This window comes from Crinia signifera, chromosome 3, assembly GCF_055691185.1.
Source record: "Crinia signifera chromosome 3, ASM5569118v1, whole genome shotgun sequence".
Lineage (NCBI taxonomy): Eukaryota > Metazoa > Chordata > Amphibia > Anura > Myobatrachidae > Crinia > Crinia signifera.
This window is the reverse complement of record NC_139219.1, coordinates 148,996,289-149,022,974: the sequence shown is the minus strand read 5'-3', so window position 1 is coordinate 149,022,974 and position 26,686 is coordinate 148,996,289. Positions and strand designations below refer to the sequence as shown.

General features: G+C 43.4%; 1 protein-coding gene across 5 annotated transcripts in view; it reads left to right on the top strand.

Moving 5' to 3' along the window:
* Nucleotides 1-26,686, top strand: part of AKAP7 (A-kinase anchoring protein 7) — a 195,499-nt gene that overhangs the window by 12,547 nt on the left and 156,266 nt on the right. For all 5 annotated transcript variants that reach the window (XR_014471700.1, XR_014471699.1, XM_083176713.1 and 2 more), the window contains exons 2-4: nucleotides 18,619-18,771; nucleotides 23,113-23,240; nucleotides 25,843-25,979. Coding sequence is in view for 3 of the 5 variants with exons in the window: in XM_083176713.1 (XP_083032839.1) it covers nucleotides 18,619-18,771; nucleotides 23,113-23,240; nucleotides 25,843-25,979 (418 nt within the window). In the remaining 2 variants the exon portion in view is untranslated. The remainder of the gene's footprint in view (nucleotides 1-18,618; nucleotides 18,772-23,112; nucleotides 23,241-25,842; nucleotides 25,980-26,686) is intronic.

The following is a 26,686-nucleotide window of genomic DNA, read 5'->3' as shown; positions in this document are numbered from 1 at the left end:
AACACAGTGTTTCGAGCCTTGGCTCGTCGTCAGGGTACCCTGACCCTGTACCCTGACGACGAGCCAAGGCTCGAAACACTGTGTTGGTGCATACACCTGACTCTGCAATAAAGCAGTATTTTGATTGAACTTTCGTCTCCGAGTGTCACCTTGCTTCTACTATATTGAGGACCGATTGGTTTGTGGAAGGCACCGGGGCAAGCTGTCCGCAGTACTGATCGTGGAGTGCCGGATCCACCATATTACCTATATATATATATATATATATATATATATATATATATATATATATATATATATATATATATATATATATATGTTTGGAGGATGGCGGCACTTGACACAGAGAAAAGTCAAATGTACCTCCCAGTTAGATTAAAATCAGAAATACATTCTGGAGTTCACTTCCATGTGTCCAATGTTAGGTGTATTCTCAATGATTATGCACAGTATGTTTTAAGATGAATAATCTTTTTATTGCACGAAATACCCGAAGCCTGTTGTCACTACGACTTCGTCAGGGGTAAAACCGATATGAACAGTGATCCTAACAAGTATCCAAGCTGATCAATAAGCTTTTTTGTTCCACATTTTAAATAAACATCAATAAGGAATTGTGGATTTAGTCAACCAGTTTGGGATAATTCTGGTTGTTATGGGTAATCTTCTGAGATAAATTACCTATTTTGGTCAGGACACTCTCAAATAGCAGCCTCCTCATCCCCCATTCCTGGAAGTTCCGGGTACTATGGAGAACCATGCGCTCCATACACCGGGGACACCCACAGGGAGATTCCTTTATCAATTAACGCTGATGTTAGGGTATATAAATCTGAAACCAGGTGGCTATCTAGTAGTTCTCTGGCTTCTGTCACGAATGAACCTCAGAACTGGTGGCTCCTTGGAATTTGAGGCTATATACATACATATGTATATATATATATATATATATATATATATATATATATAGAGAGGCAGGATCGTGGCACACTCCGGTCTTGTAAATAAGGCAAGGTACACAGAAGTACTAAGCAACGTTTCGGGGGTTTATTCCGTCTTCAAGGCATAAGAACAAATGACAGACATTCAAACACTCACCTATATTGCCTCCGTTCAGTCCTGCGCGCCTTCTCCAGGGTGCTGGCGTTCCTGCCTGGCTTCCCCGTCAGACTGGCTCTCCCTGATGACGTCACCGTCCCTGGGATTCCTAGTCTGCAGGGCAGGCTTCAGCGGTTGCCTAGCGACCCCCCGGAGATTTTCGCTGCATTGGAACAGAACAAACGGCGCAAGGTTATTTACAGCAAAAACATAACCAAGTGCAGGTTGCAAACATGTGAGAATGAAATGACACTAGAAAAACATATGGACTTTCACCGGGCACCAATGCAAAGGGGAAAAAAACAGGAGGTGCAGCAAGGGGTTGGGGAGTACGAAGAAAGCAGGTTATCTACAAAAACATGCTGAAGCATAATTGTTCATTAAGTCCTTTGGGGCTAACGGTGTCAAGTCTGTGAATCCAGCTGGTTTCCAGCTGTAACAGTTTCTTTCCCCTGTCTCCTCCGCGATGGTCATCAGGGATCTGGTCGATGATGATGTAACGTAAACTGGCCAGTGAATGTCTTTCTGCTGCAAAGTGTTTCGCAACTGGCTGATCCATGGGTTTATTGTTAATCGAGGCTTTGATTGCAGAACGATGAAGTGCAATGCGTTCTTTAAAAGTTCTTATGGTCTTTCCCACGTATCCTAATCCGCAGGGACACAGGATAAGGTAGACTACATGGGTACTGGAGCAAGTCAAGGGGTATTTTATTTTATATTTAAAGCCCAAGTGGGGATGATTGAACGTTCTTGAGTGTATCATCGCGTTGCAGGTGGTGCAACCGGTGCATCTGTAGCACCCACCTGGTTTTTTAAAAGTCCCAGCCGGGACCCTGGGGGATATGTCAGTCCTGACAAGCCAGTCACGGATATTCTTTCCCCTGGTGTAACAGGACATCAGTCTGGAGGTCTTGAGTTCTTTCAGATCTCTGTCGGTTGGGAGTATGGGCCATAGATCTCTTGAAGTTGTGGAGATAGATGTATCTGCTACATTGAACGACCTGACCCATCGAATAATGTCTGGGCTGGATGTGGGTTTTTCTCGCCTTTTAAGTGCAGTCTCACGGCTGATGAGATCCACCCTCTTTCGGGCTTTGTCTACTGTACTTTTAGAGTAGCCTCTCGAGAGGAATTTCCCCTGCATCTTCTCCAAATCAGGCTGTAGGTTGTCGTCACTGTTGGTGATCCTCTTTACCCGGAGGAGTTGCGAAAACGGCAATCCCCGTTTCAGGGCCGGCGGGTGGTGACTTTGGGCAAGGAGCAGTGTGTTTCTGTCCGTGGGTTTAGAGAAGATGGAAGTTTTGAGTTTACCTTCTGCTTTAGTGATGCATACATCTAGGTAATTCACCGAGGTAAGGCTCATGGAATACGTGTACTTGATGGGGCTGGGTTGGGAGTTGATATTGTCAATAGCTGCCACAAACTCTGCTTGAGTTCCAGTCCAAAATAGAAGCACGTCATCGATGTACCTCGTATAGAAGCTGATCCTGGTGCTCAATTCACCGGTGAGGAAGGTATGATATTCAAGGGTCGCCATGTATGCATTGGCGTAAGCTGGAGCGACTGGAGATCCCATAGCGCATCCAGCGCATTGGAGATAGAATTTCTTATTGAAGATAAAGTAGTTTCTATGTAGAATCAGGGACAGTAGCGAAATGAATAGATCTATGGCAGGTCCTTGATATTCTGTATCCTGTTCCAGGAGTTCCCTGGTGGCAGAGAGGCCCCCTTCATGGGGGATACTTGTATAGAGGCTGCTGATGTCAAGGGTGATGAGCCATGTGTCGTCAGGTATAGTCTCGATCCGGTCCAGTTTGGTGAGAAGATGGGTAGTATCTTGCAGATAAGCTGGAGTTTTTTGAATGACAGGTTGAAGGAATTTGTCCAGAAAAGAAGAAACGGGGCTGTACAGGGAGTCTCTGGCCGAGATGATGGGCCTGCCCGGTGGTTTTTGCAGATTTTTGTGTATTTTTGGTAAGCAATACATCAAGGGTACTCGGGGGAAATCTGTGGTCAAGTAGCTCTTGACAGAGCCGGGTATTCTTTCCTGGGAGACGGCTTCAGAGAGGATGGTATCAAGCTCCTTTTTGTACCGTGGGGTAGGGTCATTGGGTAGCAGCATGTAGGTTTCCGTTTTGGAAAGCTGTGACATGATTTCTTTCTGGTAGTCTTCAACATCCCAGACGACGATGCCGCCCCCCTTATCAGCCGGAAGGAACATCACGTCATCATATTGGCTCATGTTCCTAAGGGCTGTCCACTCGTCTATGGATAAGTTAGAGAATTTCTCTTTCTTCTCACCTGGAGTTATGGGTGTGTGTATTAAATTCACTTTGGTTTCCAAGACTTTGGAAAAACTTTGTATCGCCACATTTTGGGATGGTGGGTCAAACTTGGATTTTAGTTTGAATTGAGAATAAATCGAGGGGATGGGGGCCGAGTAGGGCGGAAGAATGGTTTCTCTGCTGAAGTATTCCTTCAGTCTCAGACTCCGGTTCAGTCTCATATTCTCGATCTTCCAATCAAGGGTTTTGAATTGGTTTGTCGGGACGTAGGAAAGTCCTTTATTGAGAACCTGGATTTCTGCGTCTGAAAGAGTTCGTTTGGAAATGTTGAAGACTAGGGTTTTTTCGTTGCTGCTCGCCCTTTGCCTTTGGAACCTGCGGCATTGTCCTCCTCTTCTAGGGGGTCGTTTCCTCTGATCCTTTCGGCTCGTGTTTTTACCCCTGCCGGGGGGCGCCTGGAGTTTTTTGACGCCGTAGAAAGGGACCCAGTGTCACTTGCTGATGAGGCTGTTTCGCTTTGGCTCTCAAGTCCAGATGGGCGAAAGTTGCGGCGTCTGGATTGCCTGCCCTTGTTGGGTGGTCTGTAGGGGCCAGAGATCCAACGATAAACACTCTGTTCGCTGTAGTCTCTGTTGACACGATTAAATTTATTTTTCTTAAACTCCACGAGTTCTTTCTTGAATGTGGTCACTTGTACGGTAAGCTTAGTTAACCAGTCTTCCTTAGTGTCAGTGGTGAGTGTAGATAGATGCATTCTTTCATACTCCGCTATCTTGATGCGGGTCCGTTCCATCTCTAATGCTGCCTCGCTGATCACCAAGGTGATCAGGTCAAAGGAACAATTGTTCAAAATGGCGCACCATTTGCGGCAGAATTCGTGATTGTATCTGCCAATGGTGGGGGTGTTTCGAATTCTGAAGCCCCTGGGGATTTTTTTCTCTCGAAAATATTCGGACAGTGTAACACCATGGAGTAGGAATTCCACTTCTTTCTTTCTCATTTTGAGTAAATTGTTGTAGATATCTTCCGGGGTTAATTCTCCCTCCAATTCGGTAAATCTCTGTTTGAACAGAGTAGCAGAGGATTCATCCTCAGAGAAGTGGAGTCTTTCTCCTAATGGCAACTGTGGTCCCAGAGGGTTGTCCGCTCTCTCTGTTCGAGAGTTTGGAAAAGACATGGTGTAGTCCAGGTATGGCAAATCTGTGTCGACACCAATCACCAGCAGATAAAAATCGACCGCAGAGACCCAGGGTGGGTAGACAGCTGCGGTGGCACAAAGACTTGGTATGTTCAAAGCTTGCTGTAAACGGATGGTTATGGGTGCACGTTCCTGAATGCTGAGGCTAGTGTTAGCCCAGCAACATATGTAGAATGGGGATGAAGGCACTCCAGAAAACAAAACCAGGTTGACAAATTGCCGGGGTGCTGCACGCAAGGTGGGTATGTAGGCCCTTATTCAGATCGGCACGGTACGGCCCGCGTGCGGCCGTACCGCCGATGTTTGTGGTCTGCACATGCGCAGAGGTCATTCTGCGCATGTGCAGCCCCCTTCGCCGCAGACGGATTTCGTCCGCCGCAAAGGGGGCGGATAGGGGCGTGAGGGGCTTCATCCCCTCATTTCCCTATGTGTACGCCCCGCGTTTCATGGGCGTTCCCATGCAAACGCGGGGCGTATGCATGGTAATGAGGGCATGACGCCCTCATTACCATGACATGGGGGCGGAAAGCTGACGTCGCCGGATGTCAGCTTTCAGCCCCCATACAAGCTACCACACGGACGATTGTCCGTGTGGTCTCAGCTTGCGGGGCTGCCGCGGCGTGCGGCCCTGCCTTCGATGGTCGACGACCATCGAAGGCAGGGGGCAGCTCCCACCATGGTGGAGGCGTACGCCTCCACCATTTTGATGCGGATCGCCAGCCGTCCGTGTACGGACGGCAGTGGCGATCCGTCGGGTGGGCGGCCCTTGGTTTGTGCGGTCGGAGCCCCGTGTGCGGCTCTGACCGCACCAACCAGAATAAGGGCCGTAGAGAGGCAGGATCGTGGCACACTCCGGTCTTGTAAATAAGGCAAGGTACACAGAAGTACTAAGCAACGTTTCGGGGGTTTATTCCGTCTTCAAGGCATAAGAACAAATGACAGACATTCAAGCACTCACCTATATTGCCTCCGTTCAGTCCTGCGCGCCTTCTCCAGGGTGCTGGCGTTCCTGCCTGGCTTCCCCGTCAGACTGGCTCTCCGTGATGACGTCACCGTCCCAGGGATTCCTAGTCTGCAGGGCAGGCTTCAGCGGTTGCCTAGCGACCCCCCGGAGATTTTCGCTGCATTGGAACAGAACAAACGGCGCAAGGTTATTTACAGCAAAAACATAACCAAGTGCAGGTTGCAAACATGTGAGAATGAAATGACACTAGAAAAACATATGGACTTTCACCGGGCACCAATGCAAAGGGGAAAAAAACAGGAGGTGCAGCAAGGGGTTGGGGAGTACGAAGAAAGCAGGTTATCTACAAAAACATGCTGAAGCATAATTGTTCATTAAGTCCTTTGGGGCTAACGGTGTCAAGTCTGTGAATCCAGCTGGTTTCCAGCTGTAACAGTTTCTTTCCCCTGTCTCCTCCGCGATGGTCATCAGGGATCTGGTCGATGATGATGTAACGTAAACTGGCCAGTGAATGTCTTTCTGCTGCAAAGTGTTTCGCAACTGGCTGATCCATGGGTTTATTGTTAATCGAGGCTTTGATTGCAGAACGATGAAGTGCAATGCGTTCTTTAAAAGTTCTTATGGTCTTTCCCACGTATCCTAATCCGCAGGGACACAGGATAAGGTAGACTACATGGGTACTGGAGCAAGTCAAGGGGTATTTTATTTTATATTTAAAGCCCAAGTGGGGATGATTGAACGTTCTTGAGTGTATCATCGCGTTGCAGGTGGTGCAACCGGTGCATCTGTAGCACCCACCTGGTTTTTTAAAAGTCCCAGCCGGGACCCTGGGGGATATGTCAGTCCTGACAAGCCAGTCACGGATATTCTTTCCCCTGGTGTAACAGGACATCAGTCTGGAGGTCTTGAGTTCTTTCAGATCTCTGTCGGTTTGGAGTATGGGCCATAGATCTCTTGAAGTTGTGGAGATAGATGTATCTGCTACATTGAACGACCTGACCCATCGAATAATGTCTGGGCTGGATGTGGGTTTTTCTCGCCTTTTAAGTGCAGTCTCACGGCTGATGAGATCCACCCTGAGGGTGGATCTCATCAGCCGTGAGACTGCACTTAAAAGGCGAGAAAAACCCACATCCAGCCCAGACATTATTCGATGGGTCAGGTCGTTCAATGTAGCAGATACATCTATCTCCACAACTTCAAGAGATCTATGGCCCATACTCCAAACCGACAGAGATCTGAAAGAACTCAAGACCTCCAGACTGATGTCCTGTTACACCAGGGGAAAGAATATCCGTGACTGGCTTGTCAGGACTGACATATCCCCCAGGGTCCCGGCTGGGACTTTTAAAAAACCAGGTGGGTGCTACAGATGCACCGGTTGCACCACCTGCAACGCGATGATACACTCAAGAACGTTCAATCATCCCCACTTGGGCTTTAAATATAAAATAAAATACCCCTTGACTTGCTCCAGTACCCATGTAGTCTACCTTATCCTGTGTCCCTGCGGATTAGGATACGTGGGAAAGACCATAAGAACTTTTAAAGAACGCATTGCACTTCATCGTTCTGCAATCAAAGCCTTGATTAACAATAAACCCATGGATCAGCCAGTTGCGAAACACTTTGCAGCAGAAAGACATTCACTGGCCAGTTTACGTTACATCATCATCGACCAGATCCCTGATGACCATCGCGGAGGAGACAGGGGAAAGAAACTGTTACAGCTGGAAACCAGCTGGATTCACAGAGTTGACACCGTTAGCCCCAAAGGACTTAATGAACAATTATGCTTCAGCATGTTTTTGTAGATAACCTGCTTTCTTCGTACTCCCCAACCCCTTGCTGCACCTCCTGTTTTTTTCCCCTTTGCATTGGTGCCCGGTGAAAGTCCATATGTTTTTCTAGTGTCATTTCATTCTCACATGTTTGCAACCTGCACTTGGTTATGTTTTTGCTGTAAATAACCTTGCGCCGTTTGTTCTGTTCCAATGCAGCGAAAATCTCCGGGGGGTCGCTAGGCAACCGCTGAAGCCTGCCCTGCAGACTAGGAATCCCAGGGACGGTGACGTCATCACGGAGAGCCAGTCTGACGGGGAAGCCAGGCAGGAACGCCAGCACCCTGGAGAAGGCGCGCAGGACTGAACGGAGGCAATATAGGTGAGTGTTTGAATGTCTGTCATTTGTTCTTATGCCTTGAAGACGGAATAAACCCCCGAAACGTTGCTTAGTACTTCTGTGTACCTTGCCTTATTTACAAGACCGGAGTGTGCCACGATCCTGCCTCTCTACATACCCACCTTGCGTGCAGCACCCCGGCAATTTGTCAACCTGGTTTTGTTTTCTGGAGTGCCTTCATCCCCATTCTACATATGTTGCTGGGCTAACACTAGCCTCAGCATTCAGGAACGTGCACCCATAACCATCCGTTTACAGCAAGCTTTGAACATACCAAGTCTTTGTGCCACCGCAGCTGTCTACCCACCCTGGGTCTCTGCGGTCGATTTTTATCTGCTGGTGATTGGTGTCGACACAGATTTGCCATACCTGGACTACACCATGTCTTTTCCAAACTCTCAAACAGAGAGAGCGGACAACCCTCTGGGACCACAGTTGCCATTAGGAGAAAGACTCCACTTCTCTGAGGATGAATCCTCTGCTACTCTGTTCAAACAGAGATTTACCGAATTGGAGGGAGAATTAACCCCGGAAGATATCTACAACAATTTACTCAAAATGAGAAAGAAAGAAGTGGAATTCCTACTCCATGGTGTTACACTGTCCGAATATTTTCGAGAGAAAAAAATCCCCAGGGGCTTCAGAATTCGAAACACCCCCACCATTGGCAGATACAATCACGAATTCTGCCGCAAATGGTGCGCCATTTTGAACAATTGTTCCTTTGACCTGATCACCTTGGTGATCAGCGAGGCAGCATTAGAGATGGAACGGACCCGCATCAAGATAGCGGAGTATGAAAGAATGCATCTATCTACACTCACCACTGACACTAAGGAAGACTGGTTAACTAAGCTTACCGTACAAGTGACCACATTCAAGAAAGAACTCGTGGAGTTTAAGAAAAATAAATTTAATCGTGTCAACAGAGACTACAGCGAACAGAGTGTTTATCGTTGGATCTCTGGCCCCTACAGACCACCCAACAAGGGCAGGCAATCCAGACGCCGCAACTTTCGCCCATCTGGACTTGAGAGCCAAAGCGAAACAGCCTCATCAGCAAGTGACACTGGGTCCCTTTCTACGGCGTCAAAAAACTCCAGGCGCCCCCCGGCAGGGGTAAAAACACGAGCCGAAAGGATCAGAGGAAACGACCCCCTAGAAGAGGAGGACAATGCCGCAGGTTCCAAAGGCAAAGGGCGAGCAGCAACGAAAAAACCCTAGTCTTCAACATTTCCAAACGAACTCTTTCAGACGCAGAAATCCAGGTTCTCAATAAAGGACTTTCCTACGTCCCGACAAACCAATTCAAAACCCTTGATTGGAAGATCGAGAATATGAGACTGAACCGGAGTCTGAGACTGAAGGAATACTTCAGCAGAGAAACCATTCTTCCGCCCTACTCGGCCCCCATCCCCTCGATTTATTCTCAATTCAAACTAAAATCCAAGTTTGACCCACCATCCCAAAATGTGGCGATACAAAGTTTTTCCAAAGTCTTGGAAACCAAAGTGAATTTAATACACACACCCATAACTCCAGGTGAGAAGAAAGAGAAATTCTCTAACTTATCCATAGACGAGTGGACAGCCCTTAGGAACATGAGCCAATATGATGACGTGATGTTCCTTCCGGCTGATAAGGGGGGCGGCATCGTCGTCTGGGATGTTGAAGACTACCAGAAAGAAATCATGTCACAGCTTTCCAAAACGGAAACCTACATGCTGCTACCCAATGACCCTACCCCACGGTACAAAAAGGAGCTTGATACCATCCTCTCTGAAGCCGTCTCCCAGGAAAGAATACCCGGCTCTGTCAAGAGCTACTTGACCACAGATTTCCCCCGAGTACCCTTGATGTATTGCTTACCAAAAATACACAAAAATCTGCAAAAACCACCGGGCAGGCCCATCATCTCGGCCAGAGACTCCCTGTACAGCCCCGTTTCTTCTTTTCTGGACAAATTCCTTCAACCTGTCATTCAAAAAACTCCAGCTTATCTGCAAGATACTACCCATCTTCTCACCAAACTGGACCGGATCGAGACTATACCTGACGACACATGGCTCATCACCCTTGACATCAGCAGCCTCTATACAAGTATCCCCCATGAAGGGGGCCTCTCTGCCACCAGGGAACTCCTGGAACAGGATACAGAATATCAAGGACCTGCCATAGATCTATTCATTTCGCTACTGTCCCTGATTCTACATAGAAACTACTTTATCTTCAATAAGAAATTCTATCTCCAATGCGCTGGATGCGCTATGGGATCTCCAGTCGCTCCAGCTTACGCCAATGCATACATGGCGACCCTTGAATATCATACCTTCCTCACCGGTGAATTGAGCACCAGGATCAGCTTCTATACGAGGTACATCGATGACGTGCTTCTATTTTGGACTGGAACTCAAGCAGAGTTTGTGGCAGCTATTGACAATATCAACTCCCAACCCAGCCCCATCAAGTACACGTATTCCATGAGCCTTACCTCGGTGAATTACCTAGATGTATGCATCACTAAAGCAGAAGGTAAACTCAAAACTTCCATCTTCTCTAAACCCACGGACAGAAACACACTGCTCCTTGCCCAAAGTCACCACCCGCCGGCCCTGAAACGGGGATTGCCGTTTTCGCAACTCCTCCGGGTAAAGAGGATCACCAACAGTGACGACAACCTACAGCCTGATTTGGAGAAGATGCAGGGGAAATTCCTCTCGAGAGGCTACTCTAAAAGTACAGTAGACAAAGCCCGAAAGAGGGTGGATCTCATCAGCCGTGAGACTGCACTTAAAAGGCGAGAAAAACCCACATCCAGCCCAGACATTATTCGATGGGTCAGGTCGTTCAATGTAGCAGATACATCTATCTCCACAACTTCAAGAGATCTATGGCCCATACTCCAAACCGACAGAGATCTGAAAGAACTCAAGACCTCCAGACTGATGTCCTGTTACACCAGGGGAAAGAATATCCGTGACTGGCTTGTCAGGACTGACATATCCCCCAGGGTCCCGGCTGGGACTTTTAAAAAACCAGGTGGGTGCTACAGATGCACCGGTTGCACCACCTGCAACGCGATGATACACTCAAGAACGTTCAATCATCCCCACTTGGGCTTTAAATATAAAATAAAATACCCCTTGACTTGCTCCAGTACCCATGTAGTCTACCTAATCCTGTGTCCCTGCGGATTAGGATACGTGGGAAAGACCATAAGAACTTTTAAAGAACGCATTGCACTTCATCGTTCTGCAATCAAAGCCTCGATTAACAATAAACCCATGGATCAGCCAGTTGCGAAACACTTTGCAGCAGAAAGACATTCACTGGCCAGTTTACGTTACATCATCATCGACCAGATCCCTGATGACCATCGCGGAGGAGACAGGGGAAAGAAACTGTTACAGCTGGAAACCAGCTGGATTCACAGACTTGACACCGTTAGCCCCAAAGGACTTAATGAACAATTATGCTTCAGCATGTTTTTGTAGATAACCTGCTTTCTTCGTACTCCCCAACCCCTTGCTGCACCTCCTGTTTTTTTCCCCTTTGCATTGGTGCCCGGTGAAAGTCCATATGTTTTTCTAGTGTCATTTCATTCTCACATGTTTGCAACCTGCACTTGGTTATGTTTTTGCTGTAAATAACCTTGCGCCGTTTGTTCTGTTCCAATGCAGCGAAAATCTCCGGGGGGTCGCTAGGCAACCGCTGAAGCCTGCCCTGCAGACTAGGAATCCCAGGGACGGTGACGTCATCACGGAGAGCCAGTCTGACGGGGAAGCCAGGCAGGAACGCCAGCACCCTGGAGAAGGCGCGCAGGACTGAACGGAGGCAATATAGGTGAGTGTTTGAATGTCTGTCATTTGTTCTTATGCCTTGAAGACGGAATAAACCCCCGAAACGTTGCTTAGTACTTCTGTGTACCTTGCCTTATTTACAAGACCGGAGTGTGCCACGATCCTGCCTCTCTACATACCCACCTTGCGTGCAGCACCCCGGCAATTTGTCAACCTGGTTTTGTTTTCTGGAGTGCCTTCATCCCCATTCTATATATATATATATATAGAATTGGGGGTTTGACTCTGAATTGCGCTAAATGTTATATGCAGCACTACCAAAATTCCTCCTGTCTGTGAGGAACAACAGACAAATACAACAGAAAGGGTGATTGGGGTGCACAACCTAATGCATAAAATAGAAAAGAGTGACCCTAGGGCCACGTAGGAGCGCTGGGGTATTCAGAAATATCTGGATCAGAACCTTATCCCTAGGGGGTTAATGATCTTAAAAACCTCCACATTTAAGGAGGACAAAACCTTCTCGGAAGAGTGGGAGAGCGTTCTTGATGATTGCTGAAAAAAATCTAATGCGATTGTTAATTAGATATAGAGAAGATAAAACTAAAGAAAATTGAAAAAGTACAAGAAAAATAAAAAACTCATTCTGGGGATAGTGATTTTACTAAAAGAGATCAACAAGTTAACAAAAATGTGGAGAGTTTTGAGAAGACCTTGATCTCAGAAAAAATAATAAATTAGACCGCGACGGGTCTGATTATGCGTCAGGCACAGTACACACATACAATAGAACTAGTACAACCAATAATTGAGATAATCGTAAAAATATACACCTGGTAAAATCTAGAGGAGACCGTATGGGACTAATCAAGAACAAAAAATTAAGATGTTTAATAACAATAACTACAGGCCCCAACAAACATATAGGGGAACCGGGAGGGAACATATAGAAACCAGGAATAGGTATGAACCATTGGCAAATTATGACACATCTGAGGGACCACGTCACAGTTATAATTACACACCCAGGAGGACATATCAAGACAGAGATCGATTGAGAAAAGGAGAGGGTTTGGGGACCAATTACAATACCCCACCACCACCTAGAGGGAATGTTTTTTTAGGGGACCCCCAAGGAACAGACCACTTAAGGAATCCAGTAGAAAATTACACCAGATCAACAAAAAGGTTAAGAAACTAAGATCTACGGGAAAACGAGGAGGACAGAAACAGTCAAGGAAACAATTCAAAAAGAAGATAAGAGGAAAAGGGATATTCAACCTATCTAAAAAAATCAAGAAATAGGAGGAGATTCAGTTGCTGGAAAAGGGACTGAACTTCGCCCCAGCAAGTAAATTGACCTAAATAAATTTGTTAGAATCCTTAGCCAAAAATGTTACTTTACAATAAAAAATCAACAACAAAAAACCTTAGGTGCAATAGACTCAGAAATTCTGCAATCCTTAGCGCTAGAAAGTAATGTAAGTAATACACAGATTCCGATATTTGATATCAAAGAAAGTCTGTCCAATAAAATAATTTTTAAGAAAAAGTCGGAATTCTATCCGTTACAGTTCAGGGGCCCGTTTGTTGAGAGTTTCTATAAAGTTACCATGGAGCAATTTAAAACCCTATGCAATAAAACTGATAAAGCCCCCCTGAAAGACAAACTGACTAAAAAAGAAAGGATAGCGTTAAAATCCATGCTTAATGACCCTAATATAATGATCAAACAGGCAGACAAAGGGGAGAAGGGTTGTGATAATGGAGACCAAGGACTACTTGAAAGAAGCGTTTAGACAATTAATGGATGTAAAATATTATGAAAAACTAGGGGGCGACCCAAGAAAGAAATTTCTGCATAAGTTTGGCCATCTGTTGGATGACGGACTCTTCGTGGGAGCAATATCCAAGGAAACACATTTTTTTCTTTCAGTATCATATGCCATCACACCCACGTTTTATTTTCTTCCAAAAATTCATAAAACACTTGTTTGTCCACCAGGTTGTCCGATTATCGCTGGAATTGGTTCAATGACTAACAATTTATCATTTTTTGGAGATAGCTATCTGCAGAAATATGTGCCTCGGCTTCAATCGTATATTAAAGTTGCGACACATTTCTTGCAAAAGGTAAATGAGATCCAATGGAAAGATAGCTACCACTTTATTACAAGTGATGTTGAGGCCCTTTATTCCAACATTGATCACGAACTGGGGATCACAGCCACAAAATGGTATTTAGAGAACGATCCGGAGATTTCGGATGTCCCTGTGGAATTTATTTTAAACTCTATCAGGTTTATTTTGACACACAACTATTTCACTTTCGATTCTAAATTTTATTTACAGTCACTGGGCACAGCCATGGGGACCAGGTTTGCCCCAAGTTTCGCCAACCTATTTATGGGGAGATTTGAGGAGGAGAACATCTGGGGGCGGGACTTGGGGGCGAACCTGGTCCTCTATGGCAGATACATAGACGATTTGTTTTTCATTTGGGATGGGGATTTAGATTCTGTCACTGAGTTCACGAATAATCTTAATATGAATGAGTATGGTTTAAAGTTCACCACCAATAGTCACACAGAGTGTGTCACTTTCTTGGATATTGCTCTCACGGTAGAGGGTGAAAATATAGAGACCCAGACATATGTAAAAAGTGTTGACCAAAACAGATATCTAAACTATAGGAGTAGTCATTACAACAAATGGAAAAATAATATACCCCAGAGCCAGTTTATGAGAATGAAGAGGAACTGCTCAACAGATGTGGCCTTTAACAAACATCTAAGGCGGAAAAATGCGTTTTTGAGCTCTACAAAACATCAGTTCCTGTGAGTTCCTGCGAGGCATCATCAGCGCCTGGGCCCTCTATTACTTTGGCAGCAAATATAGATCGTGTCCAGTCACATTACTGGTAATGGAATGAAGAGAGTACCACCTACAGAGTAAGCACTTGCCTGAGGTAAATATACTCACTTCATCACAGCTGCAGGAGACCATTGACTATACAGGACTGGTAACTATTATGGATTACAAAATGCCCTACTAAAAGGAACTGTTATATTGCCATATTCAATACTGAGTCCACAATTAAGCCTCACGAAATTAGCCAGCATTTTATGTTCTATGTTGTTTGTCTAGTATGTGTTTTTATTGTAGTTGTGAAGTGCACTTCCTTTCCATGTAATAGTATTTTTTAATAAATATACTGAATTATATCAGATTGATTGATCCATTCATTGGTCCCGACAAGACTGCGCTTCTTAAAGTGACAGTGACCCTGACGGGCCAAAGTCACTTTTATCTTTCTTTTTAATACATAAAATGTACCTCCCAGTTAGATTAAAATCAGAAAATTTAGCTTCTGTCCAAACGTCTTTCCTTTGTCCCGCATGATTGACTACGAAACCACCCATATCTTCCCGACATACAATCATCACATCGTATTGTACAAAAGGTTAATCAGCAATGTCTTAGTACTTTGGCAAGGCTCCGCACCTGAATTTGATGATATGATTACTTTTTTGAACCAAATAGGTTATTCCATACGATTCACATGCCAAGTGGAAGCTCAGTCCATTATTTTTTTGGATCAGTGATGAGAAATTCCACTCAAGCCTATTTCATAAGAGCACTGATAGGAATACGCAGCTACTAAGCTCCAGTCAACACCCTCAGACACTGAAGGAAAATCTGCCCATCTCGCAATTCATGAGGGTGAAGCACAATAACACTGATGGAGACCTCACGGAACAACAAATTGATGAGATGGCCTTCAAGTTCAACGTAGCTATACAGAGGATGTTATTAGCAGATGTCTGCACAAAACACGGGTAAACACTGCAAGAGCCAGGATGAATGCCAACACCAGGAACACTGGGCCCCCCAAACAGGACCGGATGATTTTTGTCAACACCTATCTACATCTCATGCGGTACTAAGGAGCTTACACTGCCACTGGCCCATTGTTGCATCTGACAACAGTCTTAAATTACAACACCATGGTCCTCCCATGATGGCATATAAAAAGAGTCCTAATTTGAAACCGATCCTGATGCGCCCAATGATACATCCCACTGATTCCACACAAACATCTTGGCTTTACAGCAGGAAACCAGGGTGCTATCGCTGTACAGGCTGTACGACCTGCAGCAGCATGGTCCCTGGCCCCACTTTCCCGCATCCTCGCATGTGAAAACCAATAAACATCAAATATCGGTTACATTGTCAGTTAGACCACGTCATCTATTTGCTACATTGTCCGTGTGGACTGGCTTATGTCGGCATGGAAGTTTTTTCGAAAGGATGGCTAATCATCGCTATGCTATCAGGACTGCCATTGATACTAAAAAGGCTAAACAACCTGTACCCTGAAATTTCTTACAAGCAGGCCATTAAACTACCACACTACAATGTCATCTAATTGACTGGATCACACTGCCACAACGGGGTGGTGATCATGCTTTAATGTTGAGAAAAATCAAAAGTAGATGGTTAAAAAAAAGAAAAAAAAATCACGTAAAATTGTCCATTTGAAAAACTGCATAAATCCGCAAGGCACCAGAAACTGGTATAAAAATTAAGGAAAAAATTATTAAAGTTATTCAAGAGCTACAGTATGGCTGATTTGATTGTCCAGTTCATGCAAACTGCTCGTAATGCTGGAATGGTGATGATGTCCATCCATAGGGATACAGTTTATTTAAAAAAATTGAGAGTGGATTGTGTTCGTTCATCCCTCTCGGGAAATGGTGTCCAGCTGGTGACATCATCACTATTCTCGCATTACGAGCAATTTGCATGAACTGGACACTCAAATCAACCATATCTCTTGAATAACATTTCTAATTTTTTCCTTATTTTTTTATACCAGGTTCTGGTGCCTTGCGTATTTATGCAGTTTTTCAGATCGACAATATTACTTGAGTTTTTTTATTTTTTATTGATGTTTTTTTTTCTTTCACTTTTTATATGTGTGTATGTGTATGTGTATGTGTGTGTGTATATATATATATATGTATATATGTGTGTGTATATATATATATATATATATATATATATATATATACACACACACACAGTGGTACACTATGTGTTTTTCTGAGTCCCGGTATTACCTGCGTCATTCTAAATTTATTTTTTCGCTTATAGGGGGTTATTCAGGTTGATTCGCAAGGCTGCGAATTCGCAGCCTTGCAAGTCCACCAAACCCCGCCCGGCGAACGACCGCCCACCTGCCGCCCCCTCAAAGTGCGGCTTCGCCCGAACAGCTGCGAATGGATGTTTTGCATAAACATCCATTCGCATGGCTCGGGTAACCGCCCACATCTTTCGATGGTCACCGACCATCGAATGATGTTTAGCGTGCACGCATATATAAGTGACTTTTCAGTTGCGTATATATGCGTGCACGCTGGCGTGGATATGGCCGGGCAGCTGACATCCGGTGACGTCAGCTACCCGCCCCCCACACCCGGGGCACTGCCTCATTACCATGAGAACGCCCAGCGTTCTCATGGGAACCCCCATGGAAAGCTGGGCGTTCCCATTTGGGAATGGGGAAGGCCGACACCCCCCCGCCCCTCTCCGCCCCCCCCCCACGCCGGCAAAGGTCGCCGTGGGTGCACGCACCATATGCCTGCACATGCGCAGATACCCGCCTGCGCAGACGCACAACATCGGTACTGCGTGCGAATGCACGCAGTACCGAACGGATCTGAATCAGGCCCTTAGTCCCCCAAATCCTCAGCCCTCTTCTTGCTGTATTGTTTAGTTCACTTACCTAAACCTAGTATTCAAACATAGACACATTTTTGATTGCTCTCCTCATCGGGGCTGTTATTTATCCAGTGCACCTGCGCTGATTTCCAGCTTCATTGGTTACCATGCCAACGAGCATCGCCTTGGCACACACTACAGTATCTTTATTAATGATAGTCACTGGGGGAGTTGGATAGATTACCCAAGGTGAGTGGCCACTTGAACATTTGTGATCATTTGTTGTGGTAGCAAACCATGTCCCTTGATTGTTGTTACCGGTTTGAACGATGTACGGTGTGGGCTTTTGATATAGCAGGTGCTTGGCACTCAGGGTATAGCCAATGTTTTGAATATGTCGGGTGCCTTCCCAAAACCAATAATAGAGTAAGGTGGATAGGCGGCACTCAAGGCCTTCAAAGTATAAGGATACTCAGGCTCAAGTTGATTTTTAATGTTTCAGCTTTATTTGAAAAAACGTCATCAGGACGGTTTTTCAAATACAACTGAAACATTCAATATCAATATCACACATGACTACAAGACTGGTGAGTGACTCCACTTTACTAAGACTACATATCCAGTGGAATATTACCAGCCCCCTGTTTTTTGGAATGTCACCTCAGCATTTAAATCATCTATATATCTGCGATCAATAAATAAACAGAGGGGCGCTCCATAGTGCATAAAAACTGTTTTTTATTATTTTAAGAATAAAAATCTGTTTTTATGCACTATGGAGCGCCCCTCTGTTTATCTATTGTTCGCAGACATCTTCTATACCTGAGGATCCCAGGAATCTTCACTTGAGGGAGCTGCAGTCCGAATAAATTGGAACTTAGTGGTAACTTTGCCTATGAAATAGGCTTTTTTGCTGGACTGAGACTATTCAAAGCGCTATATATCCAACTATTGTGTGTGTGTGTGTGTGTGTATATATGTGTGTATATATATATATATATATATATATTATATAGATAGATAGGTGCAGATCACTAAAACTCTTCTGTTGAATACATTGGTCTGTGCAGCCAACCCGCCAACCACCCCATATACCTACCCAGAAACTGCCAACAACATCATTATGGTTGGTGTGGCCACACATGTTGTGCTGCATATTGGTATGTTACCATTTGAGTATAGCACTGGATTGGTTGGCACATCGGGTGGCTGGCCAATCCATCACTGGGTGTGTATCCAGCTTTAGCTGAATATACACAGTACAGTTATTTAATGTATTGCATTTAATCAGTAATGCCTAGTTTCTGCTAAACATTAATGTTAAATACTGAATTTACTTGCTCATTAAATTGTATTTTTACCTTTAAGCTTTACAAAATGTGCAAGCAGAGAAAATTTTGAAGAATAAAAGGAAACTCAGAAAAAGGAAACCAAATCCTCTTAATAAGGGACCCGCATCAGTGACAAATCTACTAACAGAACTTCCTTTTGCAAATGTGGATGTTAGTGCTGTGTTTGACAGTAAGTATGAGTAGTTTACATGATGTCTAATCTTTTACAATCTTTTGCCAGCTGAGAGAAACGTAGTTATATATACACAATGACTAAAATCTACCATGATTATAAATAATTCAGTCTGGGTGTCCTGTACTGGAGATTCACAAGCATAGTTCAGCATTCTTCAGCAAAGGATAAAATAGTGACTTTATAGTTTCTAGCTTTCTGGTTGCTGATGAATCTATTGTATCTAATTCCCTACTGGACTATAATAGCAGACTAAACATATGTTGTGAATCACCTGTGAACTACATGAGAAAACAATATACAGTATGTTTAGAGCGCTCTGTGTTCTGAGTGTATACAGTAAATGATAGTGAATTTAAAAGGTAAAATCAAATAAAAACTATCAATAGATTAAAAATTATTGAATGTCAAACATCAAATCACAAAAATGAAAGATAAGGTCACAGGAGTAGGAAAATGTATGTATTTTGCATATGTAATATTAGGAATATGTATAACACATTTATATTATTCAGTAAGTGCCGGGCCACACATAGCTGTGAAGCGGGTTCCGTTAAGCAGGATCCACTTGGCAGGAAGGAGACTACATGCAGAGGCAGATTTATTAAGCTTGGTGAAGTGATAAACTGTCTGGTTTTTATCACCGCCCAATCAGCTCCTACCTGTCATTTTTTCAAACCAGGCCTGTAACTTCACAGGTAGGAGCTGATTGGCTGGTGATAAAAACCAGACACTTTATCACATCACCGAGCTTAATAAATCTACCCCTCAGTCTCCTATGCTGCTGGCCACACAGCTGCCACAGGGTTGAAGCTGCAGGGTCCAACAGCAGCATGCTGTGGTTGGACCAGCTGGCAGGATTACTGGATTTCTAGGAGAACACATACATTTAAATGTGCTGTATATGTTCACACATTGAAATGTATGTGTTTACACAGTGCGGCTGTACTTTACCTCACTGTGTGCTGCTTGAAATCCAGTCGTCAGTGGCCGGATCCTGTGTGCATCCAGCAGAGACCATTTCCTTAAGCAGGCCATACACTTTAACATTATCTGCCTGGTCATCCAACTAGTTAGCTGGTTAGAATGAAAATGTATGGGACTCAATGACATTTGACTATTTACAACCAAATAACCAAATGCCATAAAATGGACAAAAACAGTCATTCAGACAAGCTCTTAAATCAAATTAGTAATGTTCCTCATGTGCTGAAAGGGAAGGGGTTGTTGTTCCCCAGCACAGCAAATACCAAACTGAAAGCTATTGCAATATGGTATTGGCATTATGATATTCCACAGTAGCCCTATCTTACCTATGGTCCTGGCACTAGTCCTCTCTCTACCTTACTGGTGCCATGGCCATATGGTGAGATGTGGCCAGCTCAGAATTGTTTGTGTTTGGAAGCAGAATGGGGCAGATGTATCAAGCCTGGAGAAGAGATAAACTGGAGATAACGTAGAAGGAGATAAAGCACCAGCCAATCAGCTGTGTTTGATATATGACAGTTGGAATTTGATTGGCTGGTGCGTTATCTCCTTCCACTTTATCTCCAGTTTATCGCTTCTTCAGGCGTAATGCATCTGCCCCAAACTTAGCTAATTTACACAGAATTATTGGGTAGGGGCACTTGACACCTAAATAGGGATAAATACCATATCCAATGAAACTTTGTAGAATTCTTGGGAGCCAATCTGAAATTGAAAAATAATCAATTTTCACCCAGCAAAGAGATTCATGTATAGATGTGTCTTCACACATACCATTTAATGCACCTACCACCATATTATGTCTGAGTATTGCCCCTTGAACCATATTATGAGCCACACAGTAATGCTCCTGACACCATATTATGTACCATAGTTATGCCCCTGACAACATATTATGCTCCACAGTTATGCCCCCAACACCATGTTATGGCCATGCCCCTTTGAAATTATGCCGCACTACCTGCAAGTTGTCAGGGGTTTCTTTCTCCAGCCTCCTGATCCAAAAACCTCCTCACTCCCCTGCTGGTCAGCAGTCCTGTGATTTCTGGGGACCACTGTTTGCACCTGCTTCCTTTCTCAGAGCCTATAGTAAATGTCCCTCCCAAGATGGCCACCACCTTGAGCATCCTACAATACTGTCTCTGAATTGGTGGCCATTTTGGGAGTGACATTTTCAACAGTATTCCAGACTGCTTGGAATACTGTGCAGACACTGGTTGTGGCAGAATGTGCCCCATGTAATAGCACAGCTCACCCAGCATTTGAAATGGCCCTGATTTTGAGACAGAGTTGTCTAGACTCACACTTTACTGCTCCGATTGGATACCCTCAGGTGAGTTTGTGATGGTAAAAAAGGTAACATTCCTAGAGGAGAACTGTGCTGATGATGTTAGAAAACAAAGTAACCACACTCCGTGGCAAACAAGAGTCATGAGTTAAGTACAAAGAAAGGTCTTGCTCACAGTGTGGGTAATCTAACGCATAACATCTCTAGCCATATCTTTTTACTCTTCTGCTTCTAGCACTGGGATATTTTCATCATTGTGGTTCTGCTTTTTTTTCACTGCTTCTGTTCCACTTCAGCTTAATCAGTGCATTTATAAACATTACCTTTCAAACTATATTTTTCACATTCTTGTATGGTGTATTTCTATTATTAATGGAAATTCATCTCCAGTGTGCAACAAGCTTACACTTAGTGACACGGCTTTTGGTTGAAAAATTAGCTTACTGCTCTCTCATAATGTTATTTTTGAGTAGGTTAATGACATGTTTCAGCAGTCAGTGATTTATAGTACACATATGCAATAGTAAACTGAAGCAGTGGTGAAATGGTTATATGGTAAATACCAACAATAGTGGGATGGTCTGTGAAAATATATAACAATTTTATAACTCACAAACACAATAGAATGGCAATTAAAAAAATTAATGACTGTAAAGAGCCTTCCGTGAGAAAGTAGGAAATAAAAATATGAAAGTCACGTATCGGAGAAGTCACACAGATATTTGCATAGTAGGTCCCTCTGTTTGCAAATTACTGTTACAGTTCATCACCTTGAAAAAGCTGTAAAAAGACAGAAAAACGCATCCGTGCTTAGGAGTGTCACTTATTTATTTATTTATTATTTATTAATTTATTTATTACCAGTTTCTTATATACAGTAGCGCATACATATTCTGCAACGCTTTACAGAGAATATTTGGAACATTCACATCAGTCCCTGCCCCAATGGAGCTTACAATCTATATTCTCTACCACATATACGCACACACAGACATTCTAGGGTTCATTTTGTTGGAAGCCAATTAACCTACCTGTATATTTTTTGGATTGTGAGATGAAACCGGAGTACCCAGAGGAAGCCCACGCAAGCGTGGGTAGAATATACAAACTCCACTCAGAGCCATGGTGGGAATCGAACCTATGACCTCAGCACTGTGAGGCAGTAATGCTAACCATTACACCATCCGTCACTTGCCATCATCTCCACTGGCCATACGATTCCACCTGAATCTATCAACAGCACGTAGCCATCGTCTACCGATGCACCATTTTCTAGAGAGGACATACCATGGGAACATCCTAAAGGTCCATTGATCTTCCTCCAGTGATAACCTTTAACTCCATCTAGCTGAACAGCTTGGAAAAGTCCCCAATGAACCTTCCAGTGGTGAGACCTTAATTAACATTTCAAGTGCCAAAAATGTGCCTACTTAAAATGCAACTGTACAAATCAGAGGACCTACCACTAGTTTGCAAATCAGAGGGACCTACCTACTATGCAAAAATCTGTGTTAATACTCCTGTACGTGACTTTCACATTTTATTATTACTTTCTCAGGGAAAGCTATTTTTAGTAATTCATTTTAAAATTGTTACATATTTTCACAGACCATCCAATACCATTAATATTTAATATATAACCCTTTCAACGCTGCTTCAGTTTGCTTTTGCATTTGTGTACATTAATTTTGAAGAGGTTTTACCATACCCCTTCCCCCAAGTAGCTGATATTAAAGAAGCACCCCATTTAATGCCTAAATCTTTTATTGCATTTTTTTTGTATGTATTTTTAAGTCTGCATCACAGGGATTTATAGTAGACATTACTTTTACTGTATATTCCTCACACTCAAGACTACAGTATTTCTTTACATGTAAAACTAATTTACGCTTTTCCTGGTAGAACACACTCTTTCCTTGATTGTTTCTCTTACAGATTTCTACACTGTACTGCTTTATAACCAAACTTTAAAAGATACCATCCAACCTTACCCTCTGCCCCTCACTCCCCCTTCTTACACCATGAGCGTTAAATATAATGACTTAACATCATTTCTATTTCAGTCCCTAGAAAAGATAACAAAAAGGTGAAAAGGAAAAGGAAAGTGCATCTGTCACAATGTAAAGATGATGAAAGTAAAAAGCAAAAGAGGGCAAATTATTTTGTATCGCTGCCTATCACAAACTCTAAGGTAACAGGTTTCACTCTTTCTTCAAATTGAATATAGAAGTGATTTTCAAATAATTCAGCCATTTTAAGTTTGTTTTACATGGCATGTGTATCAATTGCTACAATGTATCATTAACTTTATTTATACTGTAAACTTATGATAGTTAAGTAAACTGCTCTGTTTCTGTTCATGAAATTTAGTATTTTGCAATTATGTGCAATAAATGTTCCTTAATTCAATGTTATAAACATGCTTGTGTATAGTATTACATAAAAAAATATTATTGTTTTATACAGTAACGCCAATCATATTATACAATATTGTTCAGAAAATATGATTCTTTACATCAATCTCTGCAATTTTGAGCTTTTATTCTAAAGACACTGCAATCTACAATATTTTATTGAAAGTTAATTAATTTTCCATGTTTATTTTTGTAGTAAATTGGTGATCTTTTGGGATACCAACACATACAAATTCCTCACAGATAGGGTCATTCGTATCCGGACTATTTGTCTACAGCAAAAAGATAGACAACCATTAGGTCAACACCATTAGTTCGACAAGCAAAAAGGTCGACATGCCAAAATGTCGACATGCCAAAAGGTCGACCTGCCGTTAGGTTGACAGTGTCTAGGTCGACAGTCAAAAGGTCGACATGGGGGTTTTCACTGTTTTATGAGCCGAAGTGCCGACAGGCGGTATTTCATGCCCTACCATCCACTAAGCGAGGTGTGAGAATAAAATAGTGTGCCGAGCGCAGCGAGGCACCGTGCCCGAAGCATTGCAAGTTAGGGGCTTTGGTTCACTTCAAACTGTGTCTATGTCGAATGTGTTGACATTTGGGTAAAAAAACTGTGAAAACCCCATGTCGACCTTTTGACTATCGACCTAGACACTGTCGACCTAATGGCAGTGTTGCCCTTTTGGCATGTCGACCTTTTGGCATGTCGACCTTTCTGATTGTCTAACTAATGGTGTCGACCTAATGGTTGTCTATCTTTTTGCTGTAGACAAGTGGTCACGCTTCCAGGGTCATTGTTGTAATCAAACCCATTACCCCATAGATTTTTAAGTAAGACCATAATTCTTAACACTGTGGGGAATAGAATTGATCCCGGTAACACAAAACCAGGTATTTACTGCCCGATTGCATATTTATTTCAGTTGCGGCCCTTTTTTCATGCCATAATTAATCAGTTCCACCAGCCCTGTCTGGATCTATACACGTTAATGCCAGCAGTTGAATTGAATTAACCCATGGGGGATCAATTACTGTAGCTGGGGCTAATTGCATCCCCCTATGCCTTCGTCCTAACCAGTTTATCTATGAAAAATTTACTATACTACACATGATGTTAAGGTTTATCTGTATATTAAAATCATCTGCTGATAAAAATCATGATATTGGTATGAAGTTTGAGCTTACCAACAGTGTCAAAGATGTGCCGAGGGGCAGGGAAAAGGAATGGTAAGTAGGAGGAGAGAGGCAAGGCGGGGGGACAAGAGATATGGGGCCTTATTCTAGTTCACTCTTTCTGACAAAATCCTTCTCAGATGGACAAAACCATGTGCACTACAGGTGGGGCAGATGTTACTTGTGCAGAGAGAATTAGATTTGGGTGGGGTTTTACTTCAAAGTGAGATCTATATTGCAGTGTAAAAATAAAGCAGTCAGTATTTACCCTGCACAGAAACTAAATAACTCACCCAAATCTAATTATTTCTGCACATTTTACATCTGCCCCCCCCCCCCCCCCCCCCCCATGCAGTGCACATGGTTTTGTCCATCTAAGAAGGATTTTGTCAGAAAGAGTGAACTAGAAGAAGGCCCATGGAGAGAAGGGGTGGGAGTAGAGACCGAAAAGACGGACGGTTTTCTCAATTTTTCTCAGTGTTCCAGGGTTTATTTATATTTTCGGGGTGTCCGGATTTGGATGCCTACAAAAAATAAACCATTTTTCCCGAAACACGTAAGTTCAGTGAAACCTGTGTGTTATACTGTAGCTAGAAACAGCCCCATTTTCAAGGATTTTGCTTTGCCTATCCTTGATAAACTGTGGCACATGCAGATTGATTGGTGCTAATTGAATAGCCCACCGGCGAGACAATTTCCCCCGATCAATGATATACTGTCAAATTTGTTTCCCTAAAACAGCTCAGAAATTGTTAGTTTTTAAAAAATGATTGAATTAGGTCAAGATCCTCTATTTAAAATTTATATAAAACTACATTTTTTTTATAATTAGTAAAATATTGTTTTTCTTTTACCAAAAATTGGCTGAAATATCAGAATACCAGATCATTAGAACATCATGGTCATCGCAACTTTGCTTTCCCCAGCACACACTGGGGAAAGCTGAGGCCATTTACATTTCCCCAGGCAGCTCTTCACAGATATCAGTGCTAACCGACCAGCAGGTTTTGACAGCACAGCAGATACTAGGGAAGGTGCAGATTGGCCGGGAGGTTCTTGTGATCAGCGGTTGGTAGATGTTGATCTTCCAGCAGCCACTCAATAAAAATCCTTCATAGCATGGCATTTGCATGTTAAAGGTATAGTGCTGCAACAAATGTGTAATGTATGTGTAGGTTTTTAAATTGTTTTCTCTGACACTAACAGATTCTTGATGACATCCAAAGGATTCAAGAGTCAGTGTTGCAGAAGGATGAAAGACTTATCAAAGCTATGATCCCAAAGGGCTTGTTCCATCTTACGCTTTTTGTGATGCATTTAGCAAATGAAGAGGAAGTTGCTTTGTAAGTACCAGCCTAGCAAGCTTAGAGTGACAATGTACATTACTTTGCAGCAGTTATCCTGCGTTACATAATGGTCGGTGCCACTATTCATCATTACAGCATTTACATTGTCATTATTTAAAACTTTGTGACATGTGCCAAATATATGTAATTTATTAATGGAGTCGATCCTATTAACCCGGGAGGGTGCGGATGATTCACTGAATGCGAATCATCACGACACCGGGCGCACTTTACGGTGGGCCGAATTAGCTGAAAAGTGCTCGCACCTCCATAGGGGTGCGAGCACATTTCTGTGATTTCGGCCCTGCGAAGGGTGCGAGTTATGGTTAATTCGGGTGCCGTTTTCAGCATGAACACAGCACCTGAACAGTAACTCTCACTCTTCGGGGTTAATAGGATCGACCCCAATGTTTGCAGACCAAGCTCAGTTTAAAGTTCTGGCATTCCTAGAGGAAATTCTGGGATCTAAACAATCCAGTGAGACTCTAAAATAGCTTGTCTGCTGTTTGGTATGTTCTGTTCTACTATTGTTGTATTGTGTGTGCTGATGAGTAGAGAGCCGTTACAGATGTGTCCTACACCTAGCCTCAGTACACAACACAGCTGTTACCACCCAAAGTCTCGTACCTCCGCTAACTCAGACCCTATTACATTTACTGAATCGCAGAAATAAAAAGTATTCCTACAAGGGGCACTCTAGACTT